This window comes from Colossoma macropomum, unplaced genomic scaffold (assembly GCF_904425465.1).
Source record: "Colossoma macropomum unplaced genomic scaffold, Colossoma_macropomum, whole genome shotgun sequence".
Classification (NCBI taxonomy): domain Eukaryota; kingdom Metazoa; phylum Chordata; class Actinopteri; order Characiformes; family Serrasalmidae; genus Colossoma; species Colossoma macropomum.
In genome coordinates this window covers 12,169,107-12,196,982 of record NW_023494809.1, presented here as the reverse complement: position 1 = coordinate 12,196,982, position 27,876 = coordinate 12,169,107, and the positions used below count along the sequence as shown (strand labels likewise).

At 38.5% G+C, this 27,876-nt stretch overlaps 1 protein-coding gene across 3 annotated transcripts in view; it reads right to left on the bottom strand.

Moving 5' to 3' along the window:
• Positions 1 to 25,138, bottom strand: part of si:dkeyp-97a10.2 — a 30,363-nt gene extending 5,225 nt beyond the window's left edge. Inside the window, exons 1-14 of one of the 3 annotated variants that reach the window (XM_036557966.1) lie at positions 24,782 to 25,138; positions 24,547 to 24,701; positions 24,336 to 24,467; positions 20,011 to 20,101; positions 19,860 to 19,870; positions 19,638 to 19,724; positions 17,464 to 17,790; positions 8,181 to 8,408; positions 7,879 to 8,002; positions 5,794 to 7,783; positions 5,649 to 5,709; positions 3,994 to 4,338; positions 1,804 to 2,040; positions 850 to 946 (exon numbers count right to left, since the gene is read on the bottom strand). In XM_036557966.1, coding sequence (XP_036413859.1) covers positions 850 to 946; positions 1,804 to 2,040; positions 3,994 to 4,338; positions 5,649 to 5,700 — 731 coding nt within the window. In that variant the 5' untranslated portion in view covers positions 5,701 to 5,709; positions 5,794 to 7,783; positions 7,879 to 8,002; ... (6 more) ...; positions 24,547 to 24,701; positions 24,782 to 25,138. Of the gene's footprint in view, positions 1 to 849; positions 947 to 1,803; positions 2,041 to 3,993; positions 4,339 to 5,648; positions 5,710 to 5,793; positions 7,784 to 7,878; positions 8,003 to 8,180; positions 8,409 to 17,463; positions 17,791 to 19,637; positions 19,725 to 19,859; positions 19,871 to 20,010; positions 20,102 to 24,335; positions 24,468 to 24,546 lie in introns of all 3 variants that reach the window. The other 2 variants (XM_036557965.1, XM_036557967.1) reach the window with 2 other exon arrangements.
• Positions 25,139 to 27,876: the final 2,738 nt, after the last annotated feature.

Genomic DNA, 27,876 nt, shown 5'->3' with positions numbered 1-27,876 from the left:
CTTACAAAAAAGCAGTCATTATCATGGATACATAACAAAAATAAAATAATGTAATAAATTATCAGCTGTCCAAAATTAAGATTAAAATCTGCTTTAACAGGTTTATTTATCAAGCAATGCTTTGGACAACATCGCAAATATATATTTCGTCTGGATAAACATTCCATACTGTGCTCATCTCACACTGTGCAGTGCTGAGATGTGGCCTTCATCTGTTTAATCCTCAACGCACAGAGAAGGTTATATATAAAATACTGAACATAAAAAATAGTTTAGGCCAAGCAAATTAAATACAGGCACCCTTTTGGCTGCACTAAACTGTCCTCTTCTGAATAGATTTGCTGTTTTATTTCCACAAGCGTGGACGTCTGTGCTAAACTCTTTCCACAATGCGAGTGGGAGACTTCAACATATTAGATTAGGAAATGTTTTAAGTAGGGAGGATACATAAAGTAATAACGCAGGAGTAAAACTAAAGCAAGAGATGGGCTTTGAGAACATGAAATACTTGGTAAATTTGGATGAATATTATAAGCTCCAAAGTACAGATGTGGCAGAGGAAGACAGAAGCATTTGTTAAAATTAGAGCATGTTTTTCTTACTAGTTCTACATGTGAACAAAAACATTTTGATTGCTAATTTGGCCTTTTAGCTTTTAAAGGATGCAGAATTCTGGAACACAAATTTCTCACTGGCCTTTTGACACATTGGAGTCTTTGTTTATAGGAACCTTTGGTGGTCACTTTGAACTGATGCTTGTTGTGATGTGTGTTGGCTCAGCCTGAACCGTGAACGTGTGTTTGGTACATCTTATTTTGGCTCATGTCCTCTGGGTGTGTGTTACTGTACCTCCAGAGCAGGAAGGTCAAACCTCCAGCTAGCAGCAGCACAAACAGGAGACTCACAATGGCTACAGCTGTCCCTCCGTTACTTCTCTCACAAGGCACTGGAACAAACACACAAAATAGACATGCTCTAAAGACCATAATATGTGCACAGTATGCTGGTGGCCAAGATATTATTTACTAATACAAGGAAAATTTTATTATTAATGTCAACCAGATGTTGGAATTACAGCCAACAATTACAACCAACAGAATTTTGTCAGGCTACAGTCAGATTTAGACAAGAGTTTTGTTGGTCAGCCTCAGACAGAATTTTGTTGGCCTACAGTCGGGTTCATATAGAATTCTGTCAGGCTACAGACTCAGACACAATTTTGTTGGCTACAGTTGAGTTCAGACAAAGTTTTGTCAGCTACAGTTGGGTTCGGACACAATTTTGTCGGCTACAGGCGAGTTCTACAGAATTTTGTTGGCAACAGTCGGGCTTGGACAGAATTTTGTCAGCTACAGTAGAGATCGGACAGAATTATGTCAGCTACAATCGTGCTCGGACAGAATTATGTCAGCTACAGTCGAGTTTGGACAGAATTTTGTCGGCTACAGTCAGGTCCGGACAAAATTCTGTCGGCTACAGTCTGGTTTGGACTGAATTTTGTTGGCCCACAGTCAGGTTCGGACAGAATTTGGTCAGCTACGATCGGGTTCGGACAAAATTCTGTCAGCTACAGTCGGGTTCAGACTGAATTTTGTCAGCTAGTCAATTTCGGACAGAATTTTGTCGGCTGTAGTTGGGTCCAGACAAAACTTTGTCAGCTACAGTCGTGGTCAGTCAAAATTTTGTTGTGCTACATTCCAGTTCAGATTGTAAACCTGGTGCTGTAGGTCAGACTGGACTCTTGGGGCATATTCACATGGGCAATTAAGTCACATAGAACAAGTATGTGTGTCCATGCTGTACCTCCAGTGTAGGTGGCGGAGCTGTGGCCCAGTTTATTAGACACTACGCAAGTGAAGTGTCCGCAGAGTGGGATGGACAACTGCAGTGAACTTCCATCAGTAGACACTTTGCCCACAGCCTCAGTCACTGCAGCCTTCTCATGCAGCCAGCTGAACACAGGATCAGTGCCCCATGCCTCGCGACAGTGCAGGACAGAGTGGGACACATTCACCATCACAGACACGTGGTGCACAGCCTCTGAGATGCCAACACACAAACAGTCAGAGTTAAAGCAGCCAGAATAAAGCAACTGAAAATGAAGTGTTATCAAACAGTTCCAAAAGATAACACTGTACAATTTACTGTTTTTCAACATACTTCGGTTTCAGCTGAGAAAAGGCTCTGTAATTAACCTAACCATGCTCCGCCCACAAAGGCCTTCTTCTGAGGTTTTGTAATTTAAGGTTGGACAAGTTTTAGAAACTGCTGGCTGCTATGTGCAGCTTCTCTGAGATCTGCTGTGTTTGTGTGTCTGCTTAAAGGGTTCTTTGCATGGTGAAAATGGTTCTTCAGATTGATGGAGAATGTGTTGTATATGGTCCTACATAGAACCTTTTAGAAAAGGGTTCTTCCGTTGTTACAAGCTTGACATCATAATGATAAAATAACCCTTTTGGGTGCTATATAGAGCCCTTTTCGAAAAGGTTTTATATTAAACCATATACAATACATTCTCCATCAATCTGAAGAACGATTTCACCAAGCAAAGAATCATTTAAGCATGCAAAAAGAACCATTGTCTTTACTAAAGACCCTTGAAGAGCCATCTTTAAGTGTGTAGCAGTGCTAAAGGACTGAAAGAGAGAAGTTTATACATTAAAAAAAGCTTTTACAACATTTTACAACAAAAAAATACAACTCATCTATCCTAACAGTTAGTGTTGTCAAAATATAGCTTATTGATATTGATAACATATTGATTCTAAAAATTTAAACAAAAGTGATTCTACACATATCAAATAATTTTAAAATATTAAAAGGTTTATAATTTTTATAATGTTTATAATGTAAGATGTGTATATTTGGCTCTTGTTCATGCTGATGGGGCAAGAGGCCTCCTGATGCTCAAACTCTAAGCTAACTCTAATTCAGTCAGTTTTAAAGCCCTGTTGCTTATGGCTGTTGTTCTAAACAACTGCATTTGGTGCGGTCAGTCATTTTTAATGAGACTGGCAATGACTGCAGATCCGATCTTCCTGTAATACTGACTATATATATATATATATATATATATATATATATATATATATATATTGTGACTCCTTATACTGCAATTTTCCACTCACCAGCAAATAAATCTGATTTTAAATGAATAGCGCACTCTACAAATATGCATTTGCATTAGAAATTCTCTTTGAGTTGAACAGGATTTTTACCACACAGAACCTTTAGACAAACACAGAGTTCACAAGGATTCACAAGTGAAAGAATTTGGCAAAATTTAAGAGCCCATCGCCTTACTTATTTTTATATACATATTTTAAATAAAAGTGCTTGATGTACGTACACTAAGTTTCTAAGCATACTGTTTGCTCTCCAGTCTGCACAGTACATAACATATATCCACCTTCACGCCCTGCAGTTTAGCCCCACCCATTTATGCAGCGTTTTGGATTGTCTTTTGAATAAAAGCATGAGGCAGCGAATCAGAACAGAGCTCATTTACATACATCAGTCTTAAAGGCACAGTAACAAAAACAGCCTGTTTAATTTTAAACTAAGAGAAGTTGGAAAATTGCCATGTAAAAATGAATTGTAAGCTGTTTTGGTGCATAAACCAACACATATTAAGTAGACTTAAAAACTGAGAGATGAGCCCATTAATAAAATATTTTTCAAAAGGTTTGGAGAATAGCATTTTAAAATGTTTTTAAGGAGAATTCCAGCATTTTTTAATAAATATCAAAATCATCAAAGCATAAACAAAGTCATTCAGAGTGGTTTGGTATGAAATGTTCTGTTCTAGAGAGTCTGAACAGTTCACAGTGGTGGTGAATGGAACCAGGCGTCCACCTCTAAAAGCTCCCGCACAGAAAGTTATAAAATGAAATGGTTATAAATACAGTGCCTGGTGCCAGAGATATTGCTTTATGATAGTTTCGAGAAGATTTTGGCCTAAGATGTATTTTTAAGGTGCCTGGTTCCACGTACCGTACTCATGGACGTTGCAGCGTGCTGAAGCTTGACCTCCATGCTGGTTTGTGACTGTTATGGTGTACACTCCACTGTCTGTTCTCTGGTAGTTCGACAGCTTCATAACAGCTCCGTCCTTTTCTACAGTCACCCGACCGCCAGAGCTTTTAAAAGGAAATTCAGCCACTGTAGTTTTCCCAGAATTCTTCGTCGCCTCTGCCTCATGCTCCCATGTTACCTTGGAGATGAACTCTCCCGGAGACTGGTCTATCTGGGCCTGCAGGATCAGATTCTCTCCGCTGACCACATAGATGGGCTGCTGGCTTGGGAAACGCACAGAAACGCACTGGCAACCCTGCAGCACTTCACAGAACAGCAGCAGAACAAGAACAATTCACTGTTAGTGTTTAATCACACGTAAAGTACAACAAACAAGGGTGCCACAGATTCCAACAGCAACATCAATACTTTTCTCTAACTTTTTCACTGAATTAGATATTGAAGATCTGTCCTTAAAGTGGATCCTGGAAAATTGGTTGGTTGGTATTGATCAAGCAATCACACATTAATTCAACAGTGTGATGGGAACTTGTGCAACTTAAGGGTACAAGGAGTACCCAACCTAAGCCTGATAGCAGAATAAGAGCAATAGTTTTGCAATAACAAAAACAAGCATTCTTTAGTTTAATGTACATGTAATATAACAAGCTTTTGGACCATTTCTATTGGTCCATTCATTGTGAAATGTTCACAAGGACAATGGCAAAGTTTCAAATGGTGAAAGACAGAGAGGTTTGATACGACATGCTATATTTCTAGATGGTATTTCTCCATATTTAAATGGTTAAGATCTAAACAAAGTCTTTCAGAGTGGTTTGGTGTGAAATGCTCTGTTCTAGAGAAACTTAGAGTCAGAATTGTTCACAGTGGTGGTGATAGGAACCAGACGTCCACCTCTAAAAGCTCAATCACAGAAAATTATTACATAAAATGGTTATGAATACACTGCTTGGTGTCTGAGACATTGTTTTATAATAGTTTTGAGAAGGTTTTGGCCTAAAATGCATTATTAAGTCCATTAATAGAGAATGACATGCAGGACATTTTCAGCAAAACTGTCCCCAACTATTTTACCATCTTTAACAAGGCCTAAAGTGTATTTTTTGTTTTAAATCTTTTAAAGTCATTCATTAAGGAGAGGGTGTTGTGCGGCAAAATAGTCCTCAAAGATCATTTATGCCTCAGAAGACACTTGTAGGTTCACTGTTCATTTTGGATAGTAAATAAAATGGCTATACATGTGTTGTAGACACGGTGATCCCTGGTTCCCATCACCACCACTGTAAAGAAAGAGTCTGTACAGTGAAGCATTTCACATCAAACTACTCTGAATGACTTTGTTCACGTCTCAACTACTGAACTGAGCAGACATTTTTTTAAAAAAGTGGTGGAATTGCCCTTTAAATAACTTATCCTAGCATAGCTTGCTCGCATTACAGCCCCTTTCTGTGAAAAACAAACATTGACACATTACAAACGTAATCCTACAGCACAGAAACTTCCTTTACTGCATCTCACATTACAAAACCTCTCAGACCACGTGACAAAAAAGTACCCCAAGCAGGAACTTCACTTTAGCTTTTAGGTTAAAAGTCGCCAGAGGGAGATCTCACCAAAGACTTGGAAAAGGAGGACAGCCCAGCGACTCTGCGGTCCGAGTCCCATGACGGACACCTGCAGGAAAAGAAATCATGTACATTATATCTGCATGGAGCAAAAACAAAGTCAGATGTGAGCTTTTTCCCCCCAAAATTGTACCTATTGGAGTACCAAGTGTTTCTAGACCTCTCAACCTTTAAGCACAAACACTGCGCAGTAAAGCGAGTCAGGTTAACATGATCAGGACTCCTCCCAAACTAGACTGAAAAAGCTTGAGAAGAGAAAAGAAGCACAATCTGATGCTGGGCTGAGTGAAATATGAGCGCTGTGTGTTGCCAAAAGCAGGGTTTATAAGACATAACAGCTCTAGAACCGCCCTTACAGCTCAAAGTGCACCTTTTATTTATCGACCGTTTGCTGACAAACCACGCCCTCTGCGCCCTGATTGGCTCGCAGCATTCCAATATCTGCGTTAGGATTGGCTTGTGGTTCAGGCTAAAGAGCGATTCGCCGTTCTACGGCGGCGGGGTGGGGCTTTACGCTGGTCTTCCTGTTGTTATGAACTCCTAAGCCAATCGTAGCACGAGAGGGCGGGGCTATTCTCAGAATTCGGGTGCATAAAGGAAAAAAACGTACGTATGTCCGCCATTAAGGTCGCTAGGCGTCGCCCTGCTTTCAGCCGAGCAGCTTTCTGATTTCCTTTTCCTTTTCCTGAACTGACCAAAGGCATTATTCTCACTTGTGTTGTAAACCGAACTGAAAGTCCATGTTTAGTAAAGGGATTGTCACTTTCATGATTTTATCAGGTCTAAAACTTTTCAAGTCTTACACAGGAGCTTCTTTGGATTTCCAGTCTTTGCAGTTTGCTCTGTATTTGGTACAATAATGAAATCTATACATTCTATACACGCTCTTTAAGTTGTGTTTTTCTTGATCTAAAACGCCCAATGCGACTCCAATGTACTAAACCACTGCTTTCCTTTTTTCACATTCACAGAGTACTTTCTGGGATGACCAATAAGACATTTTGCTGGGCTAGGTTACTACTAAGATGATTTACCATGCATCACTGAAATATGTGTGCACTATAAATAAGCTACCATCTGTAAATCCAACAACTGAATGTGTTGTTCCAATCAGAAAACAGTTCAAAGAGAGAACATATTAAACTTTATTGTTTTTGTATACACACAGAATGCCAAAGTCAAAAAAGTGGAAGTGTTATTCTGAACATCTGAAAATATATAGATTTTAGACGTTTAATTTCTATGTTAAATAAAAATAAAGTGCTATTTCTGTAAAAATAGTAGAGATGTATTTATTTATTACACCTCCCTCACACCTACACCCAATGGCCAGTTTATCAGAAACACCTTGGGGGGTGGAGAGGTCCAGTGGATAATGCTATGGGGCTGTTTTCCAGGCTTGGCCTAGACCCCTTATTTCCAGTTAAGAGAAATCTTAATGCTTCGGTATTTCAGACATCTGGATGCTTCCAACTTCGTGGGATGACTGTGCCCCTCTGCACAAAGCGACGTCCACCAGGCATGGCTGGGTGAGTTTGGTGTGGATCAACTTGATTGGCCCTCACCCGAACACCTTTGGGATGAACTAGAGCCAGGCCCTCTCATCCAACATCGGTGTCTGACCCCACAAATGCTCTTCTGAATGAATGGACAAAAATTCCCACAGACACACTTCAAAATCTTGTAGAAAGCTTTCCAGAGCAGTGGAAGCTGTTATAGGTGCAAAGGGGGACCAACTCCATGTTAATGCCTATTGATTTAGAATCGGATGTCATTAAAGCTCCTGTGTGTGTAATGTGTAGGTGTCCCAATACATTTGTACATATAGTGAAAAAATGTGGCCACTGCAAAAGTTGTTGCCCATTTAATATTATATCTTTAAAGTGCTTACATTTAAATATGAAATGAGGGGATATTTGAATTTCCTACATTATTTAGCAGTTTTTTCAAATCAGTCTTAGTTAACAGAACAAAAATCTAAACAAATAACATTTCTAAATGAAAAAGCCTTCTGTTCTTATTTACTGCACAGTGTTGAGACTATCTAATTTGGAGTCATCGAAATGGAGAGTCACAGAGTGGTTTGGTCTCTCACTTCCCGGCACCACACCCAGATCCAGAACCTGTGAATACATTTTCAAGAAGAATAAGTTGATGAAAATTTGGATGTTGAAAAATATATATTGTATTCAGACTATATGATAACATTATTCATTACCCTGCTAAAATTACAGCAATAACTGACAAGACCACAAATCGTCCAGTGCAGGGCTCAGGGCTCTCGGGCTTTGGGCTAGGTTCAGGGACTGGTGTTGGGGTTGGTGTTGGGTCTGGGTCATGGGCTACAGGATGAAACAAACATTGGTGGTTACATCACCCAATATGCTAAATGTTTTTTTTTTATTTATGCTGTTTAAAAAGTGGAGAATCCCATTCATAATCCTAAGGAACCCAAGCATCCTTAGGATTGGACATGTAGCTGATGAGTTGAATCAGCTGTAACAGGGCAGTGAGCAATACCTCTTAAGTGCTGCACTACGCTGGTCCCCTGGCTGCTGTCAATGACGCAAGTGTAGTTATCACCCAGACTGCCTGATAGGTGGAGCTTCCTGCCATCTGCTGATAGGTTTCCTGTTTTATTGGTTATCTCCTGTCCATCCACCCACCATGAAAACACAGGCTTGTCCCATTGTGCTCCCTTGGTTACCACAGTACACTCCAGGGAAAGGACTGCCACAGGAGGCCTCTCTGGTTGTGTGCGTGTTTGTGAGAGAGAGAGAGAGAGAGAGAGAGAGACTATTAGGTTTTCTGGCTAAGTGTTTTTCTTTTTAAATTTTGTTTACAAACCAGACCAGTGATAAAATCATAAGCGTGCCAGCCACAAACATCATGATACACAAAGTTTTAATACTTAATCTCCCAAAAAAGTTGGGACAGTATAAAATGTCAATAAAAACAGTGATCAGTAAATTCTGTTTTGTCTGTATTCAATTGAAAACAACAAAAAACAGAGAATTTATGTTTTACCCTGGGAACTTTATTGTTCTTTGTTAATACAAGTTCATTCCATATTTGAAACCTGCAACACATTCCAAAAAAGTTTGGACAGGAGCATGTTTACCGCTGTGTTACATCACCTTTCCTTTTAACAGCACTTTATGATTAGGGAACTGAGGACACAAAATGATCCAGTTCTGAAAGCTGTGTAATTTTAAGTGGTCTTAAAATTCGTGGTTGAGTTGCTGTGGCTCCTATACGCTTCCTCTTTTTCGATAATACCACTCACATTTGATTGTGGAATGTCTAGGATGGAAGAAATTTTCTCTGAACTCAATGATTAAGAGGTCCCAATACTTTTGTCTATAGTTATGTGACCCATAGTAGTCCCACAATAGGGAAATTTCACCTCCGTGAAGTACATACACACTAGTGAATGCATACACACTAGGGGGCAGTGAGCACACTTGCCTGGGACGGTGGGTAGCCCTATACACAGTGCCCGGGGAGCAGTTGGGGGTTAGGTGCCTTGCTCAAGGGCACTTCAGTCACGTATTGTAGGCTCAGGGGATTGAACCGGCGACATTCCGGTCACAGGGCCGGTTCCCTAACCTCCAGCTCACGACTGCCCCCCCATATAGTGTATGTATCACGCTTTGCAATGAAAATAACTATGTTGAAAGCTACCATCTGTAATTCCAGGAACTAAATGTGCTGTTCCAATCAGAAAACAGTTCAAAGGGGAACACGTGAAACTTTGTTCTTGTATATGCATGGAATGGCAAAGTTAAAAAAGGCTGACGCTGACCAGTGTTATTCTAAACATCTGAAAATACAGGGTGATTCAAAAAGATTCATCCAATTTTAAAATGATTTATTTCACTTGTAAATCATTACAGAACAATGCAGTAAATTCAATGGTTTAAGTGAGCATAAAGTTTATTATGTAATTTTACAAGTGCTCAGTATGAACCTCCTCCAGCTGTACAGACATACGTTAATACGCCATAGTTAAATTCATCCCATACTCCATTGAGCATCTCGGATGTCACTGTACTCACAGCTCTTTCAATGTGATTTCGGAGATCATCCAGTGTTGTGGAACGAATGCTCTGAGCTGTTGGAGGTTCACTGCCGACGAAAATCACATTGCACAGTTATGACGGATTCACTCTTATTGAAGTGGAGAACGCAAAACGCTTTCTGCTCAGGGGTCTCATCTCGCAGACTGAAGGGAGCTATCTTCTGGTGACAGTCAGAAGCTCTATGACCCCCTCTTTCAATTGGTATGTGATTGGTTCCTAGGCGCCTCACGGTTGTAAAAATATGCCGCTTTGAAATCACATTAATCTTTTTGAATTACCCTGTATATATGCCTTACATGTTTAATTTATATGTAAAATTCAGTTCTGAAAGCAATTTTTTTTATTCTTCCATCATTTTGCATTTCATAATATGCCACACATTTTCAATAAAAGACAGGCAGTCCAGGCTAGCACCCGCACGCTCTGATTTTGAACTTCATGCTGGTAACAATCAGGATGGTCATTTTCTTATTTGGCCCAGAGAACATGAAATCCATTATTTCCATAAACAATCTGAAAGGCTGACTTTGTTAGACCACAATACATGTTTCTATAATGCATTAGTGCATTTCAGGTGTGAATATTTGTACATATGCAAAATTAATATCTACCCATCTGAGTAAACACATTTCAGAATTATATAAATATTTGTAAAAATGAATAAGCATTGTGTTACAAAAGGAGTTTACTGCCCAGGAACTTGAGTGACTCAACAGTGGAAACCACAGAACCATTCAGATTGAGAGGGGATGGTGGATGGTAACATTACTCCAGGACCATGGTGCAACACAGGGATACAACAAGTACAAAACAATACAATATACACAGGGCAGACAATACAGTGCAATAAATACATAACAAGGCACAGACAGTACACGGTACTGAGAATATGTAGATTGTGCAAAGCAGGATGTAATGTATTATGATATATTAGCAGCTAGCCTAGCATATATGAGCATAGCAGTCACTGAGGTAGCAACCACAACAGCAGCAACAGAATGCAGTGTTTGGTTGATACAGTATTCTAGCAGCCGACATTCTTAAGGAAATAAAATGCGCGTGTTCAGCTAGAAGTTGTTGCTGCTGCACCAGGGGCCATATTAAGAAAATGGCTGAAATCTTATCTGCTTAGTCACCATGAAAACTTCAGTTTGGCCTAAATTTAAGACAGAAGCTATTAGAACAACAGTTCCTAACTTCATAATCTTATCCTAACTCCATATAAGGAAACAGTATTACAGAAACATCCTAACTAGACAAAATTACCTAGATTCTGTCCTAACTTTAAGACGACCCTAGAGCTGTCTTAAGTTCTGGTTTATCCAATGTTACATTTATCTACACTGAAAACGTTGCTTTGACTTGACTGAGTTTTTTCCTAACACCGCAGATACAATCTCCACTGTCCACTCTTTACCTTCGTTTGTTAATGTTGATAAACTTGTCAGATAAAATATTACAGTGATGGTAGTAAATAAAGAGGAGGCAGAGCTGAATGTGTGTCTGTTTATTAGAAGAAATAACGTTAGCGCGCTCGGCTAAAGCGTTTGGGAAATGAAACTGAAACTGACGCTCTGAAGCACAAAGGGCTGCCACAATGTTCTTAACTTTCAGTTTATTATGCTTTCGTTTGTTTGACCATTTTGTATAACAGTAACGGTAGCTAGCTGTCTGGCTAACTAGCTTGATTACTTTGATTGTGTTTAGGTTTTAGCTGTGCACATATCAGCGGTTGCTAGGTAACAGACATGACAGTTGATTGTTGATGTCGAACGAGTAAGTTAAGATTTCTTAACTTGAGGTAAGATGCTGTAAGATAGAATAAGATTCCTAAATTAAGATCAGATTTGCTTCTGTAATACGAATTTGTGAAAAATCTTATCCTGACCTGTCTGATCTTAAGACAAAAAGATAGGAAGTTTCTGTAATACGGCCCCACGGGTAGTCTGTTACCTAGCAACCGACCATATGTGCACAGCTGAAACGTAAACAAGCTAGTTAGCCAGACAGCTAATGGTAGCTACTGTTACTGAGGTAAAAAAGGTTAAATAAAACTAAGGTAAGATAAACATATTTATTGTATATTGTACAATATTGTGTCAGCGCTTTGTGCTGTTTTTTCAGAGCATCACTGCTCCACACTTTCAGTTTCATTAGCCGACCGCGCTAACGTTATTGCCCCTAATAAACAGGCACACATTCAGCTCTGTCTACTCATTATCCATCACCATCACTGTAATATTGTATCTGACGGGTTTTTTTTAATCAAACATTAACTTTCGAAGGTAAGGGACGGGGAAGATCATGTATGAAATGTCTGGGGTTTATAAAACGCTGTTAGAAAGAAAAAGAAAAAACAAAACACAAAAAGCATAGTTATGCTAATTATAGTGAACTACACTGCCCGTCACTGCACAAAGCAATAGAAACAGACAGTTAAAACAGAAGACGCCAGTGGAGTTTATTTTAGAGTCACAACAGAATTTAGGCAATCTTGTCTAGTTAGGATGTTTCTGTAATACTGTTTTCCTATCCGGAGTTAGGATAAGATCATAGATATATATACCTAGATGCCGCGTTGTCTGTCTATCCGAGGCGATACGTCTGAGCGTCCGCCATGTTGGAGCGCCATGAAGATCCACTTGTGAACAAATTCACTTGTATTGAGGGGTGATGAGTCTCAACATTAAATCAGCCGCAACTTCCTTATTACTCAACCGATTTTCAACAAATTGTTTATTATAATCCTCAGACATAGATAAATGCATGGACTGTTCTTGGTAGCTTTCATTTCTTAAAATAACTGATCATGCTAATTAGCCATTCGGACCAGCAAGAAAGTATACAGTCTGCACATGACGTTAAAAACCGAGTTTAGCGCTTCGGTAGAAACACAATCTCACACACATCAGCAAATCCATCAATGTGTGAATCACTTCTAATCTTAATACACACAAAAATAAAAATAAAATAACCCTCCAAAACACAGTAAGAAGGACGAAGCTAAAGTTGACTTCCTATTCACCAGCTTCCTGTTCCGAGTTTTCTCGTTCCACCTTAAATGGTGCAGCTGTCACTTTCTAGTGCCTGAAGGTGCACCATTTAAGGTGGAATGGGAACATTCGATCAAGAAGCTGGCTGACACACCATTTAAGGTAGAATGGGAAAAATTCGAGCTGGCAAATATGACGCACTTCAGGTTTGTGTAAGAAGGTGCTAACATTAACCTATTATGAATATCTACACAGATTCAGGAATGCTGTAACTTACCTAGCTACAAAGCATTAACAATCATTGTAAATAAATAACTACTACGTAAAGTTAAGATCCTCTGAATAGACTATTAAATGAAATAAGCTTAATATAAAGCCAGAGGAAAAACAATCACATCAACAGGTTCTCTGTGCATCACCAACCACACGGCCATATCTACACATAAACATCACACAAACAATACACATCACACAAACGTGTAGCGTGGATTGCTGCGTTTCCTCCGTTATATAATCCTATCCCACTTTCTGAGTGCAATATTCTTTAAATAGTATAATTTTGGAATAAGATTATGAACTTAAGACTTGTTCTGTAATAGCTTCTGTCCTAAATTCAGTTGTCATGGTGACTGAGCAGATAAGGTAAGATTTCAGACTTAAGAAGTTTCTCTAACATGGCCCCAGCTGCTCGACTTCCTTTCTGTAGGCAGACTAACCCGTTGGTTATGAGGCCCACCATGGTAGTGTTGTCTGCAAACTTCAGGATCTTCACAGCTGGATTCTTAGGGACACAGTTATGAGTGTAGACACTGAAGAGAAGGGGTGAGAAGCACATAACTTTGTCATGCTACAGTAATGAGGTTCCAGGGCTCCGACGCTGTAACATATATTCCTAGCCGCAGCTGTTTTTTTTCATGTTTGTCCTTCCTGATGGCCTTCAGATGGGCTATGACCAGGTGTTCAAATACCTTCATGACAACAGAGGTCAAGGCTATTCTGTCCAGACTGGGAGAAAAAGGCTTTTGTCTTTGTCTTTTGTACATTAAAATCTGCAATAACACACACTAACATCCACAGCACAGCTACTGTTGAGGCTGTTACTCAACAAAGAATCCTTTCCAAACTGTAATTGGATTACTTATAACTACTATTACTACTCATTACTTTACTTCTAAGGTACTCTTTAAAATCTATATAAACCCATACCAAATAAGTACAAGGGAAAATCAATCTCACTACTTTATCTAGAAAGAAATCGGCAATCACATTAAACGTTACTTGCAATTTGCTATAGTATTGATATATAATCTATATGTAACCTATACTAGCAAGTAAATACAGTTCAAAAACAGATGTCTTAACATATATTTTTGATCAAACCCAGCTTTTATGCCTGTGCCAATTCTTAATGGCTTGGTCTGGGACATTTGGAGATGGGTTAGAGCAAAAATGTGAACCATAGGTCTACATGCTAATATCTATTAGTGTTTTAAGCTTACAATGGATACACATGTTCACCCCAGTCATCCTCCAGAGTATACAGAGAACTTGCTATCATCAAGAAACCTTCTAATGTTTTTAAAAAGCTTTTTAATAAAATTTATATTTGGAAATGTTTGGAGAGCATTCTAGCAAATTGTGATTTGGTCACAGGCACAAGCTGAAGATCATTAGTGCAGTTAACAGACCAGAAAATAGTCTGTTGAGAGACAAAATGGGGTGAGGTTGAAAAAATTCTGTCAATGTAAAAAATCTAATATTTTCTGATAATTGAGGGAATTAAACAGAATATGTATTATGTAGTTGTCATCTTTGTTATTATTATAATTCATCACACATATTAGTTTTTTGTGCTGTTTTGCCCTTCCTTGTAAACTGCCACGTGTGAAAACATTCTTGCTTGACATTACTGTTCCAACAGTTTATGCTACTGTGTTGACTTCAAATTCAGTTATAACAGATCTTCAGTCTTCAATTGCTGAATTCCATGAATAAATATTTGACTAGTCAATAAATATTCTAAACTATAATCTTAAACAACTGTAATAATACAGGTTTTAGGCTGGCTTTACACGGTGAAACTTTAATGCAACTAATTGCATGTTGTGAGTGGCCTGCAATATAAATTCTGTGCAACTTGACAGTTACATGAAGCAAATAAAAAACAAAGTTGCACGCAACACATTCAGTTACTCCACTAATTAGCCAAATTAACAGCTCATATTTTTTTCCCTTCAGTATGCTGTTCAGTGAAGTGGTGTAACTACGATCTTATAGGCCCCCCATAAAAAAATTACTTACAATTAACACAAAACATGACAATGTAATTTGCATGTTTATTATATGAGATTATTATGAGATTGTGATGTCTCAAATGAGTCAATGTTCTCAGGGCACACCACTCCCCCCACTAGCATCTAAAGTATTTGGTTTACTATATAACATTGGAACACATAATAAATAATAAATAAATGCAAATACAGTAAAAATAATGTGTTGCTTGGCAGTGAAGTTGTTTATTGTGTAAGTTGATGAATACTGTTAGAAGAACAAAGGTTTGGTTCCTGACTTCTCACTGCAATCCAGCTATCGCGTGGATTTCTTCAGTTCCATCAGCAGCACCTAATTTAATTTAATGAAAGATTGATAAGATAAACTAGGTACGGATAGTGACTAAATACTAGACTTCATTCAGAAAAGATTTAGAAAATGGTTTAGTTAACACAGCAAATCACGATGGATTCTTTATTTGTTCATGTATTTATTCTAATGTTAGTGTTTCTGGAACAAATAACCACTTAGAACCTCCTAGATTAATAACTTTACATGTATTTTTCTAAGATACCTGTTATTGTTTCTTTACAATATGAAGACTTAAAATACAGGGTGATTCAAAAAGATTAATCTGATTTCAAAGCGCCATATTTTTACAACTGTGAGGTGCCTAGGAACCAATCACATACCAAATGAAAGAGGGGGTCATAGAGTTTCTGACTGTCACCGGAAGATGGCTTTCTTCAGTCTGTGAAGAGGCAACCCCTGAGCGAGCAGAAAGCGTTTTGCGTTCTCTACTTCAATAAGAGTGAATCTGTCATAACTGTGCAATGTGATTTGAACCTCCAACAGCTCAGAGCGTTCGTTGTTGGTTCCACAACACTGGACGATCTCCGAAATCGCATTGAAAGAGCTGTGAGTACAGTGACACCCGACATGCTCAGTCGAGTATGAGATGAATTTGACTGTGGTGTTGATGTTGTCAGTACAGCTGAAGAAGGTTCATACTGAGCACTTGTAATATTACATAATAAACTTTATGCTCACTTAAACCATTTACAATTTACTGCATTGTTCTGTAATGATTTACAAGTGAAATAAATCATTTTGAAATTGGATGAATCTTTTTGAATCACCCTGTATATGTCATGTGATACTAAATAGCCCATTTAGTATGATACCAATCCATTAAGTATGACAGTATCACAATCAGCTCAGTCGCTTAAACAAATGATCAAGTACCAGTTATAAATACTTGCACACCTGGAGTAAAAGCAGAATTGTAACACAGTTTTTGTATGTATGATGCAATGTGTGTGTTCCTTAGGCCAGAGTAGAAACTACAAAATGTAAGACAAGGGTTCCACATGATTAACGATGGTTCTGTTAGTTTCTGTGGATCAGCTGTAAGACGGATCAGCTAGGAAGCAGAACCAGGACTATTCTTGTACACAAATGCTGAACATGCCATCATTAATGAAATCAGTTAGCTGAAAATCAATGGGCTAAGTTTTTTTTAACTGTGTTAAATGTGTTCCTGAGTATGATCCTAAGAAAAAGTCTACATCAGATTCATGACGTGTTCTTAAACCGCAGAATTGTTCGCATCTTTGTGTTCTTGAAATTCTTCTTAAGACTGGTTGGTGAATGAGGCCATTGATCTCCATTAATGTGATATTTGCTGATTACAAGTGATCAGATGAGTAGAGAAGCTGTAGGCTAGTTAACTAACTAAGCTAGCTGGCCAGCTACTTCTACTGCAGTGAGCTTTTATTTCTTTCAAATATTAATGGATGAGGTTGGGGTTTGCTCTAGTTTGCCCAACTGACATTTCAGACCACTGACCGTAAAATCTCCTAGTACTCCCAATGTGCAGTTTGAGCCTGAAGTGGCCAAAAAAACAAAGATAATCTGGGAGGATCCCTAGGACGACTGCCCAGTACTGGAGACTACCCCCCCCCGCCCAATCTTATCTTGCATAAGATAACTCCTAGATTTATAGATTTATTTACAAGTACTTTGACTGATGCGTTTCACATTTATTTTTTAACATTTACCAAAGAATTCAGCAGCTTTTTCTCTTAGAAATGTCTTTTGAGTCATCGAGTTAATGGCTTTTCAGTTTTTTCCTAAATACATGGTCTTGTTTTGAAGTTGCTGTCTGTGCTAATCCACAGTACACTACAGACAGAGCAGATGGAGATTAGACAGAAATCTGTTTAAATATTCCTTTAAAAAGTTGTGTCATGCTGAGACTGCTGGCTTATGATTACCAACTGCTGGTACTCTTAAACAGAGTTAAGGGTTAATAAATAGAGTTATCGGTTAAATATTTAATGATGGAATAGTAACTGGCTGTGAGCAGCAGGTATATTTGAATAAACAAATATCACGGTGCTGTAAAAGGGAATCATCTCCCTTTGCATAGCCAGTAATGAAGCTAGAGGCACTTACGAACATTTCGCACTTCCACAGAAGAAAGCGTCTGGTCTCCATTATCATCTGTGACGGTAACAACATAGGACCCATAGTCGCTTTCTGTGACTCCAGTCAGCTTCAATAGTGCTCCATTCTTGTCCACAGATATTCTTCTGTCAGTTGGTCTTCCATCTGTGACAAGCCTGACCTCGGAGTCCTTTTTACGATCCCACATAACCATGCGGATATTTTCTCCAGGCTGTAGCTCAAACTGAGCTTCCAAAACAAGCGTCCTGCCCAATGCTACGTAGATGGGCTCCTTATAGAGGAACTTCACAGACAGACCCCAACATGTCCACTGCACTGGAGAGAACATGCAGATGGAATCTATTCACTTTATTTTTCAGACATCATACACTTGTATGCACTTTATTCAGATTTATTTATTTCTTTATTCTTTATTTGAACCACAGAATAGGCACACAATTATTTTGGATTAAAATCGTGTTACATTAATTCACATTAAAAGTTAAAGGGGAATTCCAGTGAATTTCTGCACAGTTAAACTGTCATTCAGAGTGGTTTGATGTTAAATGTGCCATAATCGGAACCAGACGTCTGAAGCATTTAACAGGCTCATATCCTTCATTTACCTCTACTTAATTTTTTTCTGAGGTCAAAACACAGTCCTTATTCACTTTTACATGACCATTTCCCAAGATGGCTGTTTCTGTTACTGTGCCTGTAAGATTGATATATGTAAACGAGCTCTGTTCTGATTGACTGCTCTGTGTTGTCTCATTCTAAAAGCAGTTCAGGCCGAAACACTCTTTATAACTTCAGTGTGAGTGGGCTAAACTGCTGTAGGCTAAATGGGCGGCTATATGTAAATGCACTGTTTTTTTCTGACTTCACAAAATTGACCAATTCAAAATGAGCTTCGTTTCTATAGACCACTACAGTCGTGCGTCATTCTGTAGTCCGCATCATGCCCATATGAGGAACTCCAGGTCTAAGCTCGATTTCTCTATGGCCAGAATGAATGGAGTTTTTGAAAAATCACTTCTATCACACCCTGTTGTAGATATAAATGTTTAGATACATTTTGTCCTGTGATTATTTTTCTCCTGAGTATCACCGGATCCTCCGAATTACAAGGTTGTTAGAGTCTTAACACTAATATTGCTACATCCAAGCTAAAGCTACTGTGCATCAATTTAATGTCACTAAGCACATTTTTATAGGTATGCCCATGAATTAAATTTCTAGGTAGGAAATTTCGAGCCTACAACTCCAGCAAAAAATACTACTACTAGGCTGAATTTAGCTTCTTTTTCTTCTTGAATTTTCTCGTTCCACCTTAAAATGGTGAAGGAGTTTATCTTCTTGGTCGAAATCTCTCGTTCCACCTTAAATGGAGCTGCAGTACAGAATGTAACTGCTGCACTGTTTAAGGTGAAATGGGAAAATTCAACCAAGAAGCTGACGAATGTCCTAAGAAAATGTCCTCAGAAGATGTTAATAGCATTAAAATATTAATTAGGATATTTTGCTAGCCTAAATCAGCTGATCAGGGGGTGATAAGCTGTAATTATAAGCTGAGTCTGTACTGAAACAGCCTGAGTGCAGGCAATTTTGAAGAGCTTTTTAAATCAAGCTATGTACAGAACAGAAAGTGTTTGTGAGTATCAGATAAAGAACCACACTGGCAAAGCGTGCTGAAGGAGGCTGCCAGTATAATGACGTCAATTCAGTGTGCAAGCTTAAGCTAACATGTAGCAATGTTCACATTTCGACTCTTTAAGAACCTCGTAATTCAGAGGATCCAGCGATATTCAAGAGAAAAATGTTCAAAACCTATGCATGGCACCAACTACAGAATGACGACACGACTACAGTGGTCAATTAATAGACTGTAAGGACTGGTGAACAAATGGTATGTTTTGAAAACATCACAAAAAATCAAGGTAAAAAGATAATAAATATGGATCCTTTAATGCCTATAAAATCGTCATCACATAAAGCCACTAAACAAAATGATTACAAATATGCAGCCTGTGACATCCCTACAATAAACCATTTCACAACAAACCACTTATTTACCTTGCTTACATCTCAACCACTGAATTATGCTGAAATTTTGAAAACTGGGTGGAACTCCCCTTTCAGAGAAACAAGGATTTGCTCTGTTACTGAAAACTATGACTTACATTGTGCAGCAATCAAACAGTAAACCACACAAATCCACCTGACAAAGTCCATTGTGTTGGGGTTGCAACCCGAAAAACATTAGAGACCTGGAAAATGTGGATGACAAAGAGTGGAGGTGAAAAAGGTAACTGGTAACTTGTGTGGAATTTCCTTATATAAATAAACAGAGGGGCCTATTCTCTGGACATTAGGCCTGTTTGAAATATTAAATAATTACTTACCAACACTGTTGCTGTTTACAAATAAAATAAAAATAAAGGAAGTTAAAAGTGCTGAGCCTGTGCATGTAAAAGCAAACGATCTACACTAAAATGAAAGAATTTTGTTGAGAAACAGGTGTAGATAAAGAAAAGATGGAAGACTTTTACAGACCTTTGTGGTCAGTGATCTTTCTGTCTGGCTTTTGTTTTCACAGTGTCTCCAAGTAGCGCTTTGAAGTCAGGCCTGCGTTTTCCAGATTTTCCTGTTCAACATGAATGAGAAGAATGCTGATGACTCTGTTTTTTTTTTATTTACTGTAATTATCTGATCTGTATAATCATCACCTTAGGCACAACAAAGGTAATCCAGTGGCAGGACCGGATTGGCTATTATTGTGTTTTGTCATTTTTTCACTGATGGTTTTTATGACTCAGAATTCTAGGTGTGTCTGCGCCAAGAAATTCTTTAGAAAGTCAATGTGATCCACCTTGCATGCCCTGGACAGCTTTAAACCACTTCCAACTGGACGCATGGACTATGCATGTTTCCTTATTTAAGTTACTGCTATCCCGCTAAAATGTCCTTTTAAATTTTAAACTGTTACAAGTGAACTTATAAAATGCAATGTGCTATAAATTTGCTTTAAGCACGGCAGCTCTGAAGCAATTATAACATGCCAAAAAAAAAGGAAGTGTGCTATCAATTATATTAGTTTTGTGATGATGCACATAGTTGGTCTTGCTGTGGGTTGTTCTCTTTGGCACTTCTGTTCATTTTTCATGTGAGAAAAAAAAATATTTTTGTATTCTATGTAATCCTCAATTTTCTCCTCTCATATGCAGCATTTGGCATAGAACAGGGGTCGGCAATATGTGGCTCGTTTATTGCCCTGTTGTGGCTTCACAGGAGAATTAGATTTTTAGGAAAATAAAATAATGCTCCTTTACAGTAAAATAAAGCTCTGCTGATTGTTCTAACACAGTTTAAACAATAAATGGTCATAAACGCTGGAGTTAATGTGTAACTGTTAATTCACCCTTTAGCCCTGAAGGTTGGCATGCAGACTGCTGCTCACCATAGCAATGCAGGAATGGTGAATGAGAAGCGACTTCAGCCTCATAAAAAAAAAAATTAAAGTTGAGAGACATTTTACAAGAAACTAGACATATTTACAGGCAAGATGGTGGTTTGATCTCTATTGAACGGACAAAATGTCTCTTCTTAACATTTGTGTTGGTGACCCTTAGCATAAAAAATAGAGCAACGTTTAGTTGGCATTATAACAACATGATAAATGTCATTTTCCCGAGATCATAATTTCCAGTAATTTTCATGAGAACAACATAATTTGTCACATCACAAAATCAAAGTCGTATTTTCCTACTGTACCTTTTTTGTTGTCATGACTTTTTTCTTTAGAAAAGGATAAGGGTGTTAGCAGGTTTTTAATGAACATTCACATAAAGTATCAAACCATAATCACAAATAAAAGGGGGAAGTTTGTTAACGAACCTTAAGCTGACTTGACCATGCTGTTGCTATGGTATCCCAGGTAGTTGCTAAGGTGTTGGTAAACTCTTAAAAAAGGTGTTTCTTCCAGGGTTCTTTGGTAATGACAATGGTTGCATATAGAACCATGAATGCTCAAAGAACCATTTGTATGCTTGAAGGATTCTTTGAATCATTAAAAGCTTATTTAGATTGAAGGGGAATGTACTGTATATGGTGCTATGTAGAACCTTTTTGAAAAGGGTTCTACATAGCACCAAAAGGGTGCTTCTATTATTGCGATGCCAAGCTTGTTACAATAGAAGAACACTTTTGGCTGCTATATAAACACACTTTTCAGAGAGGTTCTGTATAGCACCATCTACAGCACATTCCACTTTAATGTGAAGAACATATTACCATGCAAAGAACCATTTAAGCATGCATATGGTTCTTTGAGTGTTCATGGACCTTTATAGAACCACTGTCTACACTAAAAACCCCTGAAGAACGGTTATATTAACATTTTAAGGTCTCACACGAGTCTCACACGGTTAAACCGTACTCAGGGCAGGGCAGGAAAACACTTTGTTTATTGCAAGATCTCAAACAGATAACATCCTTATCTCAAAAAAACAGTTTCATTTTCATGTAAAGCTGAAGAAAACTGTTCCATTCTCTCCGGAAAAAGATGTTTGTAGTAATTATACTGTGGTAATAACATACACTTGGTTGGGTGGATACCATGGTGTTTACAGTTTATTCTGGTACACTTAGTCTGTTGAAGGCCACAGACTTTCATTCCAAACAAACAGGAGCTCACCTGAATCCACTTTTAAAATGCTACACTAGGTAAGATTTGTGGATTTGGAGACCTCTCTGGTGGAAATGTGTATTACACAATGTGCAGAACCACATTTTGTAACGTGGGTTGTGCTTCGGACCCCTTCCCTGAGGGGATGAATCTGATGATTGGAAGCACGTTGATAGAGAATTCAGAGAACTCAGTCAAAACTTGGTGAAGTGTGTGTCTTCTGAGCAAGTGCTATTAATAGAACCACTATTGTTATATCTTTATCAGCAGAACCTTCTTTGGAGCCTGTGCGTGCCGGAAAGATGTAAAGACATTCTTTCAATTTTAGCAAAAAGAAAACACAGTGCAACTTTAATCAGTTAATCTCTGGTCATGCGTTCTCCTCTTTTGCTGGAATGATAACCAGCCTTTTGTAAATAAGATTAGACACGGCTTAGAATTAAACAGGCTGTTACTGTGCTATTACGATTGATATATGTAAATGAGGTCTGTTCTGACTGGCTGCTCTGTACTTTGCCTCATATAAAAAGCACACCTTTTAAAGACCCCTTTTAATGTGAGTAGACGGGGCTAAACTGCTGTAGCCTGAATGGGGGGATGTGTGTAAATACACTGGTTTTTCTGACATCACAAAAACAGTGAATTAAAAACTGGCTCTGTTACCATATATGAACTTTGTGGAAGGTACATTTCTGAAACTTTCATAAAAAGCAAGGAAAGTCTAAATAAAAGCTACTATACCACATGGTGATTAAGAATATGCTGCCTGGACATTGTTTTATGACAGTTTTGAGACATTGGCATAAAACCTATTTGTTAAAATGGGCACAAACATCGTTGAGAGGCAAATTAGCCTCAAAGAAAACGTACTGTTCAGATTTTCCATTGGTTCACCATCAACAACATATTTATATAACGTATATAACCTCAGAAGACATGTGTAGGTTCACTGGTGGTTTTGGATAGTAAATAATATGGCTATATTTGTGTTGTAGTCACGGTGACCCCTGGTTTATATCACCGCCACTGTAAAAAAGCATCATAAAGGGCTGTTAAACAAAACAATTACAATATGGTGTCTTTTACAGCTGTTTAAGTATTTTTTTTTTTAATCATTCATGGCAGAATGGGACACATAGGGGGTGGCAAGGCAACTTAGTACCTAAAAAAGGTGGTTTTCCGGGTGTTATTTAGTAAAGACAATGTTTGAACACTCAAAGAACCATTTGCATGCTTAAAAGGTTTTTATGCCTCATGAAACGAATCCATTGTTACAAGCTCAACCCTAGAACCCCTTTTGGTGCTATAAAGAATGCTTTTCATTTCATGATGCAAAGAACCTTTTAATCAAGCAAAGGTTTCTTTAAGTGTCCATGATTCTATGTAGAACCCTTTTCGGTGCTTTATAGAACCCTTTTCAAAAACATTCTATATAGAACCATTTACAACACATTCTCCATCAATCCGAAAAAACGCTTTCATGATTCAAAGAACCCTTTAATCAGGCATAGGGTTATATGAGTGTCCACGGTTCTAGATAGAACCCTTTAGAACCCTTTTCAGCACTATATAGAACCTTTTTAAAAAAATGTTCTACATAGAACCATATACAACATGATCTACATCAATCTGAAGAATACTTTCATGATACAAAGAACCCTTTAATCACGCAAAGGGTTCGTTGAGTGTCCACGGTTCTAGACATAACCCTTTAGAGCCCTTTTTGGTGCTACATAGAATCCTTCTCAAAAATGTTCTATATAAACCATATACAACACATTCTGCGTCAATCTGAAGAACGCTTACATGATGCAAAGAACCCTTTAATCATGTAAAGGGTTCTTTAAGTGTCCATGGATTTATATAGAACATTTTCTTTACTTAAGAAGCCTTGAAGAACATATTTTTTAAGAGTGAAGAATCTCTTTCTTCCTTTCGTTGGCAGCACAGTGATCATGGCTCGGCTTCTATTGTGATCAAGAGGTGCACCACACAAACCCACCTGAAAAGCTCCATTTTGTTGGAGCTGGCAAGAACTGAACCCAACAACACAGACAACGTTAGCAACCTGGAAAGCCAGGATAATAGAGAAGAGGTGAAAAAGGAACCTGCTGAGAGGTGTAAGGGTTCACCTGTATTCTCTGGATATGTACTAAAGCAGGTGTCTGAACACTTTTGTTATATGAGTTCTTACCAGCGCCGCTGCTGTGGGAGGGTGTTCCTTCACTGCTCCACATAAACACACTCAAAAACTCCAAATAGTGAAGGACGTCGAAGTTTAATCCTCATTCTGAGGCTGAAGCTGCTTAACAGTGCGGTGATCACTCTGTACAGACGAGAGCAAAAAGGAGTTCAGTCGCTGACAAACAAATGTCGAGGAAGAAAAGTGAACGAGTTTGAGAAACCTCTGTGGTGAGCTGTCCTCCGCTCCTCAGGTAAAATGCCGGATTTTGCTGCGGTAATTTTAGCCGGTGGCTTCTTTTCTCCTTCTCTGCTCCTCTGTTGCTCTCCTCTCTGAGCGTGGTTCCTCCAGACGCCTCCCTATGGAGCTATTCTGTGTCTACGAGGTAATTACCAGACGTGTTAATCACGACGAGTCCGTTTCTCGAGAAAAAACACGACAAATCTAAAACAACGAACCTCGCGGCACCTGTAGTCCTCGCGAGCTTGACACGAGCGCCGTTTTCTGTTCGCTGCGGATTAGTGATAAGCTATTATCACTGAGTATCGCCAACAGAGTGTGCGACTCAAAGGTGGGGAGTAGCCTAAACTCACACTCAGAAAACACCCTGAAGGACAGTTCTACCGCTTTTTCGAAATTTAATTCGGAGTGGTTTAGTGTGAAGTGGTTCATCGTAGAGATTTCCTTACAGTGGTGCTGATAGGAACCAGGGGTCACCATGTCTTGTCTACAACTGCCCTGTCCTCAGGGACCTCCAGGCGGTCCACATTTTTGCTCCAACCTACCTTGGATCTGAAAGTTCCCTGAGGACCGCTTTCATAACCACCAGCAAACAGGCCGTGGCTCTCTTGTTTACAGTCCAAAATCACCACTCTGCTAGAAAAACATCAGACCGCGATGCATTCCATCTAGAAAGAAAATGGTTCTATATAGAGCCGTGAACATTCAAAGAACAATTAGCATGCTTAAAGGGTTCTTTGCATCATGAAATTGTTCTTCAGATTGATGAATGTGTTGTGTATGATTACATATAGAACCTTTTTGAAAAAGGTTCTTGTAACAATAGAAGAACCTGTTTCAATGCTATATAGAGTCGTATATAACATGTTTTCCATCAATGTGAAGATCCATTTCATGATGCAAACAACCCTGTAGGCATGCAAATGGTTCTTTGAGTGTTCAAGGTTCTATATAGAACCATTTTCGTTACTAAAGAACAGTTGTAAAAGGCACTGTATTGTAATCGTTTTCCTTAACAGCCTTTTATGATGAAGCTTTTATAAGCATTGAAGAGCCCATATTATGGAAAATGATATTTTTTATTGTTTGAAGTAGAAGATTTGGGTGGAAACATTGTTAAAGTTTCACTCCCCAAACCTTACAGTGCTTATATATGGAAACTAAGCCTGTTTTAGATTAATTGTTTTTGGGATGTCAGAAAAACCAAAGCATTTACGTTTATCCTCCTATTCAGCCTGCAGCAATTTAGCTCCGCCCATTTATGCTGAAGTTATAAGGAGTGTTTCAGCTCATATATAGTACAAGAGTGGAAATAAATAAAGAAAAACCTTTTCGTAAAACAATGAGTGTGTTTACATGCACTTGAGTAATCAGATAATAGAAAAACTCCGGGTTTACATGAGTCAGGCAGTAAATCAGATTTCAGCTTTGCAATCAGCCAATAAACTCACAGAAGAAGACGTGACGTAAGCATAACATAAAACTCAAACTTCATGCCGCGGCTTATTTATAAAAAAACATTGCGCCACTTTACCTGAAAATATGAACATACATCATCTAAAAGATGAAGAATATTTAAATCCTTTATTTCGTTCAGCTTGTATTTGGTTTCAGCATCACTCCAAAAGTGTTTTGCTGCCATCTCATGGCAACGCTGCTCGCTTATTTTCAGTACTGTTTTCGCACATGTGCAGACTGAGAAAAGCGAAAGAAATCAGAGTAAGAGTTTACATGCACTGAATATGATTGTGAAATCTGATTACTGAGCTAAAGTCCAGCTCTCTTTATCTGATTTCTTCATACCATTTCTAGACCTTACTCCGATCTAATAAATCGGAGTGTGCTGTTTACCTGACCATTTGAATATTCAGATAACTGCAAAAAAAACATTATGATCGGATTATTGAGTGCATGTAAACGCACTCACTGTCTCAGGCATCACGCACTGTATTCATAACCATTTAATGTAATAGTTTTCTGTCTGCCTGTGGGGAGCTTTAATAGGTGGACATTTGGTTCCTGTCACCAGATGACCTTGAATGACCTGATGTACATCATCATGCTTCCTTTATGCTGCTGTGTTGAAAAATCACAATGCACAATGCACAAAAGCAACTGCTAACTACAGTGGGACTTCTAAGCTGACTCAGCATCTACAAGCAGAGGGAATAAAGTTCGTTACACTATATTCTTCTCTCTTTGGTCTAAAATAAAAGGCCAAAGCTCCAGAGTGAGAGTGAGCAACAGTGAAGCAGCTCAGGAGCTGAACTCACAGAGAAGAAAGAAATGAAAAGAAAACTAAATGGATTAAACTGAGCTGTAGATTTCCTCACTTATATACTTGTGCATAAGTAAAAATAGCAGGTGAAAATACTTATGAAAGTACAAATTAATCAGCAGTTGTACTCAAGTGCTTGAAAATGTTAGTATTGAGTAACCACTTTTGCTAACAATGGTCTCAACACTGAGGAGACTAAATCTGTTTCAGACATAATTATACTGTATAGGACTTTAATTAAAAGCTTCCACAAATCACACCTCTGCCGACATGGCGTTGCAGTGCTTGTCCTTTCTCGTCATGAAGTTCTACATGATGTTTCCTTTTCTTCTTTATATCTGAAAGCTTAACATGTAAAAAAGGGAACACAATTTGAATTTCACTCACCCCACCTTTACCATCATACCCAAGCAGTGCTTCTATAGTAAGATAAAAAAGAAAGACTGTATGTTTGGTGTATAGGTAAATAAAGCACAAAAGCCATTAGAAATACACCAGACTGACAAAAGTATTGGGACACACCTCTAATAATTGACTTCAGGTGTTTTATTCTCTCCTTTTGCCAGAGGTGCATAAAATCAAGCACCCAGCTGTGCAGTCTGCCTTTACAAACATTTGTGAAAGAATGGGTCATTCTAAATAGCTCCCTGAAATCAAGCGAAGTACTGTAATAGGATTAGACATCTTTGGGATGGACTAGAACAGAGATGGCAAGCACAGGCCCCTTTCGTCCAGCATCAGTGTCTGATCTCACAAATGCACTTCTGAATTAATGGGTAAAAGATCCCACAGACACACTCCAAAATCTTGTAGAAAGCTTCCCAGAAGAGTGGAAGCTGTTATAGCTGCAAAAAGGAGACCAACTCCATATTAATACGTATGGATTTAGAATGGGATGTCATAAAAGCTCCTGTAGGTGTCCCAATACTTTTGTCTATGTAATGTAGGTCATTGCACCATTACACCACAAATGACTCAAATGTTTATAGGATTTAAGCATGTAAGAAAACCTGCCCAGTATTTATCAAATAATTT